The sequence below is a fragment of the Oncorhynchus masou genome, chromosome 18 (assembly GCF_036934945.1).
Source record: "Oncorhynchus masou masou isolate Uvic2021 chromosome 18, UVic_Omas_1.1, whole genome shotgun sequence".
Taxonomy (NCBI): domain Eukaryota; kingdom Metazoa; phylum Chordata; class Actinopteri; order Salmoniformes; family Salmonidae; genus Oncorhynchus; species Oncorhynchus masou.
The window spans coordinates 17,820,533-17,833,349 of record NC_088229.1 but is presented as its reverse complement, the minus strand read 5'-3'; the positions used below and the strand labels follow the sequence as shown (position 1 = coordinate 17,833,349).

At 41.4% G+C, this 12,817-nt stretch overlaps 1 protein-coding gene across 2 annotated transcripts in view; it reads left to right on the top strand.

The window, feature by feature from the left end:
* The first annotated feature begins 277 nt into the window (after nt 1-277).
* The window catches only part of LOC135504119 (adipolin-like), a 28,348-nt gene continuing 15,808 nt past the window's right edge, over nt 278-12,817 (top strand). For both annotated transcript variants that reach the window (XM_064922417.1, XM_064922416.1), the window contains exon 1: nt 278-1,558. In XM_064922417.1, coding sequence (XP_064778489.1) covers nt 1,385-1,558 — 174 coding nt within the window. In that variant the 5' untranslated portion in view covers nt 278-1,384. The remainder of the gene's footprint in view (nt 1,559-12,817) is intronic.

Here is a 12,817-nt window from a genome sequence, read left to right as displayed (position 1 = left end):
TGGCAATTTGTCAAACAACAGATTACACAAGAGAGTGCCTGAGGGTCTTTTTTTCTGAAGGTACGTACATCAATTCCACAATATGAATTAGATCCAAACACAGGGCTATACTGAGGTAAAATTTGAATAAAAATATACTAAAAAACACACACACACACACACACATATTGGCCAAAGAACCTCCTCAGTTTTCAAAAAAGGAGTTAACCATTTCATCTATGAGATAAAACAGAGACTGAACAAAACAGTGGAGTTGCCAATTCACTGATGAGAAAAATAGAGGCAGCTAGGGGAAGGAAAAAGAGAAAGGGAGAGGGAGAATAATGATAAAACTCCACTTTGAGCCTTCCTGTAAGCTCAGTCACAGAGAGAGAGAGAGCAACATAAAAGAAGTAGAAGATAGGGATAGAGAGCGAGACAGTGTGGTGAAGCAAGCAAGCAACAGGGACCTACCACACACACAGACACAAACACAGTGCTCTCTGCGGTGAAACTGCACATGATTTTGTCACCCCAGAGCAGACGGACTGGGTTGATGAATGGACAGTAGTGATTTATGTACAGCTGGGTGTACTGGACAGAGGAGACCGTGTTGCTAATACCCCTTAAAGTGTATTTTACACCACTTTGAAGTTTTCTTTCCAGAGCTTCTGCTGCGGGGGACCAATTGTATACCATTCAAGGAGAAAATAATACAAGGAGGACCAAAGGCTAAGAAAATTGGACCATCTCCAACTCCCCTTTTTATTCTATGGCGAGTCCTGTGGGAAACATGTGTGAGGTGGACTGAGGGCTTGAATGCCAAGCAGCATTCTCTGAAGAAAATACAAACTCTTATGAGACTTCCACTGCACCCAACTATCGGAAAACTATGAGGAGGATCCATTGCTTAGTGTGAGCAAAAGAGCAAGGAAGAGGGGGATAGAGAACTCTACCATCCACTCCTATCTAAGGCCCCCCCCCACACACACACTGAGCAGAAAGCATGAAAAATCCCACTAATGGGTTTATTTGCTGTCAGATCTACGTCAATTTGTCATTTGCCGGGATCATTTCACTTGACACATTTCATAGTTGAGTAAGCTGCTTGGCTTTCTGGCTAGAGTTAGCTGTGCTCCAGCAACACTCTGCTGCCAGGCTCAAAGCTCATCGGGAAGAGAGCAGCAGGCAGCCAAACCAGGAGTCCTTCAGCCCTCATAGTCGTTGCAGTCCTCCAGTTTGCACTCTTATCATCCTGTTTAGGGTCCTTTCATTTTTGTAATCGGGCAATAGCTTTATTCTTTCCAATCGTTGGACAGTTTGGACAGACCATTGGGCCAGTTGTCCAAAGAGGCTTCTTCACACGGTTCCAGGGATATTTGGGTTGATTCAGTTTGTGTTTAAGATGTGGTGTGGACCACTGGTTGTGCTGGCTGCGGTGTTCTGGACCCAGTGTGTCCTGCTGGAAGGGGTGGACGCCAAGAAGGAGAGGAAGAGGCCGAAAGAGACCCCCCCACAGCACACAGAGGCGTACAACACTACTCTCTCCAACAGCGAAGAGGTGGGAGAGAGCACCAAGGTAATGCTTGATTTGAAACTAAAATGTGATCTTCAATTCACCAGTGGCTACCTCCAACCTCTAAGAAGCTTAGGACTATAAGGTTCGATCTGTAAAAAAATATGATTCTGAGATAATTAAAGATAAAAACCCTCATTGGTTTGAATGGTGTCAGAAATTTTTATCTAGAATTTCTTTTAACTTAACAACATGAATTAGGGTATTTATAGTACTATATAGGTAGAGAACATTGAACAGTACAAGGCTATGTCAATCACTACATTTCGATAAAAATGCAGATAGAACCCTATAGTCCCAAGCCCTCTCTGCTCTGTAGACCCACTGGTGTATTTCAAACCTTATGGCTGAAATGTGCATATTTATTCTGATCATACAAGTGCTGAACATAGGAAGAATGATTATGATTAGTATGTGGAATATGTTATTCACTTTATCATTGGAATTTGATTGTAACTTGATTTTGATGACCTGATCTGATAATTATCAAAGTACAGATTTAATAGAAAATACAATTGCAGTAGTGCTACCAAAATTGAAACAACATAAAATAGAATAAAATGTTGTTGGTCACATACACATATTTAGCAGATATTAAAGAGAATTGCTTTTGTTCCTAGTGCTAAATCCTTTGTTAAATCATCTGATTAACCTTGGAATCTATTCTGAGGCAAATACCTGAGCTGGAATGTCTTCCCCCTCAGTTTAAGGAGTGATAATTAACTTGTTATATTATGGATTTCACTGGCTGGTGCTGGCAGATGACATGCTCCAACAGCATTATTTGGACTTGATTCATGTATAATTGGACTTCATTCGGGCTTTATGAATGTATAATCCATGTCAAATCAACGTTTATTTATTGCATACACAGATTAGCAAATGTTGAAGCAGGTGCAGCAAAATGCTTGTGTTTCTAGCTCCAGCAGTGTAGTAAGTGTCTAACAGTACAATACTAATACAAAAAGAAGAAAAAACAAGAAATTATGAAATATCAGAATGAACAATGTTAGAGTCCTGAATATTAATAAGTGGTGTGTATTGACAGTGTTGACAATATATTGTATAAGTAGGAAAAGGTATTTACAACAGTAGTTATATAGGAGATGAGCTATGTGGAGATTACAGTATGCACATATAGACTGAGTAATCAATTATCTTAATTTCTCTGAGATCAATTTACATTTAAAGAAAATAATATTGCAGGAATGCTAATATCTTATCTGTTTCTAACTCCAGAAACATTTTCAGATCAATTAACATTACGTAAACATGACTAAAGTGACCAGTGTTGAATGACTCTAAGGTGCAGTTTCTAAGGTGCAGTGTAGAGTAACAAAATGTTCTATAGAGTGTTCTGTAGAGTGTTCCATAGAGAGAATGAGTGTAGTGATGTGGGCAATTGCCAGCATAGAAGAGGTGTGCCCTACTGGGTCAAGCCTGAGAAAGTGAAGTGTCTCAAATGTGTGAAACCCTAAATGGATGCCTTCCTGAAGAATGTGTGGTATGTGGACATTTAAAGGCTGATCAATGCATCAATTAGTCCTCACTGCAGGGGGCAAGCACCAATTCCCCAGCTTATCAGTTTTAAGGACTGTTTATTGACAAATCAGCACTCAAGAGGGTTTGGATCATCATTAATTAGGGAAAAGAAAATGTGACAGTGTAGGCTACATTCTCTAAATGTGTAGCCAAAGTATTTATTTAAAGATCAAATATGGACAGTAATTCGGTAGTTTAAAAGGCTTAATGATTTGGCAAACAGATAGAAAAGTAGAGTTTTACACCCAAGTATAATATATAAATAGCTTTGAAATAAACTGATGAAATAGTTGAAAAAATATTGTTTCCATGTCCAAAAACAGCATTTGACCTTTCACATTCTTATTTATTGGTTTATGGCTGGTATTGCATATTTCCAGGGGTTTCCAATGAGGTATTTGTTTTGCTTTTAGCCCACCCATTGTGTTGGCATTCTCAAATAACCCTCGCTGCCCCATCCACTCAATACCAGCCCTCCCTCCCTGTCCAAGATCTACCAGTTTGCCTCTGCTCTGTTCTATTTGCCATAGAGTGAGGTCTTGTTTCTGTATTCTCAAGAAGAAGAAGAAGAACACATTATTCAGCCCTAGCCTGTCTCATTGTGAACTGGCTGTGTTTATTTGACTTGTTTTGCCCTGTAAAAGCAGAAGGCTATGAAGCATGACCTGAAAACTGAGGACTACTGCACCCCACTGGGATATATCTGTTCTGTTCTCTGTCCCATCTATCTCACCGAGCCCAGGGTGTCTCTATCTCCAAAGCCCCCATTCGTCCCTTGCATCTCCCCCATGGTCCAGCAACAGGCCACAGGCAGACTGCCATGATGTAATTCCTGGGAAAGATAGGTGGGCATATATTTAAAGAGCTTTGGCATTGCTGTTCCCAGCCCATTGATTCTGTCATTCACAGGGCCAGTCTGACTCCGCTGTGTCTGGGACATCCGATAGGGGCGTTGCGGCCCCAAAAAACTGGTGCAGCGTGCCGTGTAAGCCCTTCACAAAGCCCTATAGAAAGGGTTCTGAAAGAGGACACCTCAACAAGGATTATCCCCCTGTGCCCCCCCACTTACATTTTTCTCATCTTGTCTCCCACAATCTAAGGGTAATGACATAATCACTCCTAAGACCCTGTGTTATGCCAGATAGTGTCTCGGCCAAATACTGTCACCTCTAGTTGAGGACCCTGGGCTTTAGACTTTACATCTAAGATTAAAAGTGGAGATGTTCAAACTTGGACAACAAGACTCGTGTAGGCTACATAACACTCCTTTAGGCTACGGAACTTGAGCACATCTTTTGTGCATTTTGTATGGACAATGCATCAGCAAAATGTTATGCTATATCATTTTTTTAAATGTTTTTTATTTCACCTTTATTTTACACAGTGTGAACAGACAACAACACAGAGTTACACATGGAGTAAACAATAAACAAGTCAATAACACAGTAGGGAAAAAAGAGTCTATATACATTGTGTGCAAAAGGCATGAGGAGGTAGGCGAACAATTACAATTTAGCAGATGAACACTGGAGTGATAAATGATCAGATGGTCATGTGCAGGTAGAGATACTGGTGTGCAAAAGAGCAGAAAAGTAAATAAATAAAAACAGTATGGGGATGAGGTAGGTAAATTGGGTGGGCTATTTACCGATGGACTATGTGCAGCTGCAGCGATCGGTTAGCTGCTCAGATAGCAGATGTTTAAAGTTGGTGAGGGAGATAAAAGTATCCAACTTCAGTGATTTTTGCAATTCGTTCCAGTCACAGTCAGCAGAGAATTGGAAGGAAAGGCTGCCAAATGAGGTGTTGGCTTTCGGGATGATCAGTGAGATACACCTGCTGGAGCGCGTGCTACGGGTGAGTGTTGCCATCGTGACCAGTGAACTGAGATAAGGCGGAGCTTTACCTAGCATGGACTTGTAGATGACCTGGAGCCAGTGGGTCTGGCGACGAATATGTAGCGAGGGCCAGCCGACAAGGGCATACAGGTTGCAGTGGTGGGTGGTGTAAGGTGCTTTAGTAACAAAACGGATGGCACTGTGATAAACTGCATCCAGTGTGCTGAGTAGAGTATTGGAAGCTATTTTGTAGATGACATCGCCGAAGTCGAGGATCGGTAGGATAGTCAGTTTTACTAGGGTAAGTTTTGCAGCGTGAGTGAAGGAGGCTTTGTTGCGAAATAGAATGCCGACTCTAGATTTGATTTTAGATTGGAGATGTTTGATATGAGTCTGGAAGGAGAGTTTACAGTCTAGCCAGACACCTAGGTACTTATAGATTTCCACATATTCTAGGTCAGAACCATCCAGGGTGGTGATGCTAGTCAGGCGTGCGGGTGCAGGCAGCGAACGGTTGAAAAGCATGCATTTGGTTCTAATAGCGTTTAAGAGCAGTTGGAGGCCACGGAAGGAGTATTGTATGGCATTGAAGCTCGTTTGGAGGTTAGATAGCACACTGTCCAAGGAAGGGCCAGAAGTATACAGAATGGTGTCGTCTGCGTAGAGGTGGATCAGGGAATCGCCCGCAGCAAGAGCAACATCATTGATATATACAGAGAAAAGAGTCGGCCCGAGAATTGAACCCTGTGGCACCCCCATAGAGACTGCCAGAGGACCGGACAACATGCCCTCCGATTTGACACACTGAACTCTGTCTGCAAAGTAGTTGGTGAACCAGGCAAGGCAGTCATTAGAAAAACCGAGGCTACTGAGTCTGCCGATCATCCGGAGTTCACTGAAAATGTGTCCAGTAAAAAACTAATGATATTTATTATGCCAGCTGCAAGCGGTGCTTGGATCCTTTATTTAATTTAATGCAGTTATTATGGTTTGTTCAAGTTTCACTTCATGCTCACATCTGTACCTGTAATGTCTTGGAGAAAACAACCTGTTTATTAGAATTACATTATGATGGCAGGAGAACACCACCTTGTATCTTCAAACAAGCCAAACCGTTTATACATTTGCATGTTTTTCTTTTCTCTCATTCAGTGGAAAGTCTTCTTATGATGGCATTCATTTTGCATCTGGCCCAACCCCAGTGAGAGCTGTTGGCAGGGTGCAGCAGACTACATTCCTTCAGAGATTTTCCATTTGAAATTGATCACAGTTGAGGTGTGGAGTGTTGCACTGAGTGAAATCTGGTGAGGTGATACCAAGCAGTAACTTTTTGCACCAAAATAACATTATGTTTCTCAAAATCTCTCACAGCACTAGACAAGTTTTTCTTCTACCCTTTGTCATAGCATAGATGGGTCATCATCCACGATCCAATCTATCATGATTTCACTGGCTAGCACAATAAATACAGTGTGAGGGCAGAACTACGGAAACAATATATCAATTTGCCACTTATTTCACTCCTTTCCAAAGTGCAGTGAAATCTGTCAGTGTGGAGCAGCAAAGTGCTCAGTCAGTCATGGCAGTAATGGAGGCAGTCAAGTCAAACATCACGCATAGCGTGTTGAGTAATGGTTAAGCAGTGCCCTGGGGGAGACTTGAGTTTCCCCTCTCTCATCCGAACACCATGCTTAATGAAGGAGTGATTCGGGACCGTTTGGATAGCCCAACACACAGGGGACTGGACCCATCCCACAGGAAACCCTAGGCCCACAAGCACACACACACAGGCTGCACACATACACACACACAAAATTGGGAACAGAGTTGGAAATGTAAATCGAGTGGGAACAAGGTTACCCTTAATGTGTGAGGATGAGGCCTATCTTATGGGATGTTTTGTTTTATTACACGTCTTAATGACCCTTGCTTACTTAATGCATTACACAATTGATTTATGCACTCATTGAAATCCTGACAGACAGCCATAATACTAATAAACAGTCTTTTGTCATTACATCTGAAATCTACAAATAAAATAAACTGCTAGGACGATATTCCCCTTGAGCTACATTTTGGGTGCCAAAAATACAACATTTCTGTTTTTACATATCAGAGAGGTTCTGTTTGGTTTTGGATTTCCTGTCCGAAATCCCTTGATCTCGCCTGCTATGTTTTATGTGCTGGTCATGTTCCTCTACATCAGATTCACATTGGACTCTTGAAAGAAAGCAACATGATTTCACTGCAATCTACCAGAGATTTTAAGTCTCCCATGTAAAGAATTGTCTGGGGTAGAATGCATTGCATTAATCATAAACAAATGATGATCTGTGCACCTAGTCCTAGCACAATTTTAATGATTGTTAAAATCTTGGCAATCCTTGAATTACTTTTAGAGCCTTTGTTGTGTTAATACATCAGTCCTATAGACATTTAATAGGTGTTGAAGTGTGGGAGAATTTTGCATGTGTTCTCACATTTGAATATGCCTGTCATATGACCTATATATACTGTACATATATTTTTTTCCCTTCTCATATTTTGTACTTTTCTACTTACGACTGGTTTTTAGTACCTCATAAAGTAAGTGAGCAGAGTACTTCCACAAGGACAGTGCTTAAACCAAACATAAATGAGCACTGTATTTATGTGGCAGAGTGGAACCACAAATGAGTGCATAAAGAGAAGATCTCATGAGTATCTATCTACCTGGGGCATAACTCAGACCTGGGCTCAAATACTACAGTGCCTTGCGAAAGTATACAGCCCCCTTGAACTTTGCAACCTTTTGCCACATTTCAGGCTTCAAACATAAATATATAAAACTGTATTTTTTTGTGAAGAATCAACAACAAGTGGGACACAATCATGAAGTGGAACAGCATTTATTGGATATTTCAAACTTTTTTAACAAATCAAAAACTGAAAAATTGGGCGTGCAAAATTATTCAGCCCCCTTAAGTTAATACTTTGTAGCGCCACCTTTTGCTGCGATTACAGCTGTAAGTCGCTTGGGGTATGTCTCTATCAGTTTTGCACATCGAGAGACTGACATTTTTTCCCATTCCTCCTTGCAAAACAGCTCGAGCTCAGTGAGGTTGGATGGAGAGCATTTGTGAAGAGCAGTTTTCAGTTCTTTCCACAGATTCTCGATTGGATTCAGGTCTGGACTTTGACTTGGCCATTCTAACACCTGGATATGTTTATTTTTGAACCATTCCATTGTAGATTTTGCTTTATGTTTTGGATCATTGTCTTGTTGGAAGACAAATCTCCGTCCCAGTCTCAGGTATTTTGCAGACTCCATCAGGTTTTCTTCCAGAATGGTCCTGTATTTGGCTCCATCCATCTTCCCATCAATTTTAACCATCTTCCCTGTCCCTGCTGAAGAAAAGCAGGCCCAAACCATGATGCTGCCACCACCATGTTTGACAGTGGGGATGGTGTGTTCAGGGTGATGTGCTGTGTTGCTTTTACGCCAAACATAATGTTTTGCATTGTTGCCAAAAAGTTCAATTTTGGTTTCATCTGACCAGAGCACCTTCTTCCACATGTTTGGTGTGTCTCCCAGGTGGCTTGTGGCAAACTTTAAACAACACTTTTTATGGATATCTTTAAGAAATGGCTTTCTTGCCACTCTTCCATAAAGGCCAGATTTGTGCAATATACGACTGATTGTTGTCCTATGGACAGAGTCTCCCACCTCAGCTCTAGATCTCTGCAGTTCATCCAGAGTGATCATGGGCCTCTTGGCTGCATCTCTGATCAGTCTTCTCCTTGTATGAGCTGAAAGTTTAGAGGGACGGCCAGGTCTTGGTAGATTTGCAGTGGTCTGATACTCCTTCCATTTCAATATTATCGCTTGCACAGTGGTCCATGGGATGTTTAAAGCTTGGGAAATCTTTTTGTATCCAAATCCGGCTTTAAACTTCTTCACAACAGTATCTCGGACCTGCCTGGTGTGTTCCTTGTTCTTCATGATGCTCTCTGCGCTTTTAACGGACCTCTGAGACTATCACAGTGCAGGTGCATTTATACGGAGACTTGATTACACACAGGTGGATTGTATTTATCATCATTAGTCATTTAGGTCAACATTGGATCATTCAGAGATCCTCACTGAACTTCTGGAGAGAGTTTGCTGCACTGAAATTAAAGGGGCTGAATAATTTGGCACGCCCAATTTTTCAGTTTTTGATTTGTTAAAAAAGTTTGAAATATCCAATAAATGTCGTTCCACTTCATGATTGTGTCCCACTTGTTGTTGATTCTTCACAAAAAAATACAGTTTTATATCTTTATGTTTGAACCCTGAAATGTGGCAAAAGGTCGCAAAGTTCAAGGGGGCCGAATACTTTCGCAAGGCACTGTGTTTGAAATCTTTCAAATACTTTTAGTGTTTGTTTTAGCCTGTCTGAACTGCCCGGTTGGCATTATCTGCATAGTTGGGACTATTGGTTCTGTTGCAATTGGCAAGCTCAATCAAGGACAGGTCAAGTATTTTCAGAGCTTTGTGATTCCTGTCTGTAAATGAAAAACACTTAATGAATTAAATATATTAATATTCATTATTTGAAATGATTTTAAATTACATTTGAATCCAGGTCTGGCATACTGGTAGCTCAGGTTTTAGCTTGATATGGATGTGGAGCCAGAGACATTTTTTAATGGTTTCTCTTACCTACCACAGATACCTGGGGAAAGAGCCACCACTGGAGCAATGTGAAGACTACAATTTGTACACAAAGCAGGTGTGACAGCAATCAGACTCTCTTCAGCTTTTAGACTTTTAATGTTGAGAGCAAAGCACGATTATTATTCCCTCGGAGATTTCATGAATACATTTGACTGTTTTAGTAGCTCTCGTACACTGGAAAGGAATGCACACTCAATGTATACAGTATATGGCGTGTTGACACTGTAGCAGTTGTTTTGTGGAAACAAGGAAAAGATGACACGAAGGCTACGCTATATGAATATGTATACGTGCAGCATACGCACACATAGTGGGATTTGAAATTCGCTTGATCCTTTACAGTTGTATCATTTTAGAATTTGATAGCAAAGGCTCTGACTAAGGTCTTGAGGCCAATACGTAAAGCTTAAAAAAGAGCAGTGATACAAGCAAGAGCAATGTCCAGGTTTCTTCTTTTTTCTCATAATTTGGTTGCCCCCTCAAGATTTAAAGTGGAGTGTATGTTTCTTGTGGTTTATATGTATAGACCTACACTTTGCTCATGTCCTTAACAACTTGTGTGTGACATATCTACAAAGTTAAAGTGCAGGTTGTGTGCAGTGTGCACCAGTTGCGCCGATTGCATGTCTAACCATATTTAGCGTTGTGGTAGTAAATCCTCTGTCTGTGAGGTGCATCAGGGGAGGGCCGTGATGGATGGGATATTCTTTAGGAGGAAACGTGGGTGGATGCATGACAGTGGGCAAGTGCGCAGGTTCTCCCTAGCCTAGCTCTAGCTGCAGCATGAGAATCCCTGCCTCTCTGGATGGGCTAGGCCCTAGCTGCATTAGCCTCCCCCACCTTGCATGGATGACTGCACAGGGGCTACAATGACTTAAAAACAAGAGATTAGGGACTCCTCTCCATCATCCTGTCCCACGTCAAACTATAGAGGTGCTTCTACCTGTTCACACAACATGCTAGCAACATTAGCAATAATCTTACAAGCTTATTTTTTAGAGTGACTGGTGCACCCCGCTCTCACTGTTTGGTGGGTAAATCAAATAAAATCAAATAAAATTTTATTGGGCACATACACCTGTTTAGTAGGTGTTATTGCAGGTGTAGCGAAATGCTTGTGTTTCTAGCTCGAACAGTGCAGTAATATCTAACAAGTAACATCTAACAATACACAAATCTAAAGTAAAGGACTGGAATTAAGAATATATAAATATTTGGACGAGCAATGTCAGCTCTACATACAGTGGGGCAAAAAAGTATTTAGTCAGCCACCAATTGTGCAAGTTCTCCCACTTAAAAATATGAGAGAGGCCTGTAATTTTCATCATAGGTACACTTCAACTATGACAGACAAAATGAGAAGAAAAAAAAGCCAGAATATCACATTGTAGGATTTGTAATGAATTTATTTGCAAATTATGGTGGAAAATAAGTATTTGGTCAAAAACAAAAGTTTATCTCAATACTTTGTTATATAACCTTTGTTGGCAATGACGGAGGTCAAACGTTTTTTGTAAGTCTTCACAAGGTTTTCACACACTGTTGCTGGTATTTTGGCCCATTCCTCCATGCAGATCTCCTCTTGAGCAGTGATGTTTTGGGGCTGTTGCTGGGAAACACAGACTTTCAACTCCCTCCAAAGATTTTCTATGGGGTTGAGATCTGGAGACTGGCTAGGCCACTCCAGGACCTTGAAATGCTTCTTACGAAGCCACTCCTTCATTGCCTGGGCGGTGTGTTTGGGATCAGTGTCATGCTGAAAGACCCAGCCACGTTTCATCTTCAATGCCCTTGCTGATGGAAGGAGGTTTTCACTCAAAATCTCACGATACATGGCCCAATTCATTATTTTCTTTACACAGATCAGTCGTCCTGTTCCCTTTGCAGAAAAACAGCCCCAAAGCCTGATGTTTCCACCACCATGCTTCACAGTAGGTATGGTGTTCTTTGGATGCAACTCAGCATTCTTTGTCCTCCAAACACGACGAGTTGAGTTTTTACCAAAAAGTTTTATTTTAGTAGAATCTGACCATATGACATTCTCCCAATCTTCTTCTGGATCATCCAAATGCTCTCTAGCAAACTTCAGACGGGCCTGGACATGTACTGGCTTAAGCAGGGGGACATGTCTGGCACTGCAGGATTTGAGTCCCTGGTGGCGTAGTGTGTTTCTGATGGTAGGCTTTACTATTTTGGTCCCAGCTCTCTGCAGGTCATTCACTAGGTCCCCCCGTGTGGTTCTGGGATTTTTGATGACCGTTCCTGTGATAATTTTGACCCCACGGGGTGAGATCTTGCGTGGAGCCCCAGTTCGAGGGAGATTATCAGTGGTCTTGTATGCCTTTCATTTCCTAATAATTGCTCCCACAGTTGATTTCTTCAAACCAAGCTGCTTACCTATTGCAGATTCAGTCTTCCCAGCCTTGTGCAGGTCTACAATTTTGTTTCTGGTGTCCTTTGACAGCTCTTTGGTCTTGACCATAGTGGAGTTTGGAGTGTAACTGTTTGAGGTTGTGGACAGGTGTCTTTTATACTGATAACAAGTTCAAACAGGTGCCATTAATACAGTTAATGAGTGGAGGACAGAGGAGCCTCTTAAATAATAAGTTACAGGTCTGTGAGAGCCAGAAATCTTGCTTGTTTGTAGGTGACCAAATACTTATTTTCCACCATAATTTGCAAATAAATTAATAAAATTCTGGATTTTTTTCTCTCTCATTTTGTCTGTCATACTTGAAGTGTACCTATGATGAAAATTACAGGCCTGTTTCATCTTTTTAAGTGGAAGAACTTGCACAATTGGTGGCTGACTAAATACTTTTTTACCCCACTGTAGACTAGAATACAGTAGAATAGAATACAGTATATCCATATGAGATGAGTAATGACAAATGTGTAAACATTATTAAAGTGACAATTGTTCCAATTATTAAAGTGTCCAGTGATTTCAAGTCTATGTATATAGGGCAGCAGCATCTAATGTGCTAGTGATGGCTATTTCACAGTCTGATGGCCTTGAGATAGAAGCTGTTTTTCACTCTCTCGGACCCAGCTGTGATACACCTGTACTGACCTCGCCTTCTAGATGATAGAGGATGGCAGGTGCTCGGGTGATTGTTGTCCTTGATGATCTTTTTGGCCTTCCTGTGACATCGGGTGCTGTAGTTTGCCCCCGGTGATGCG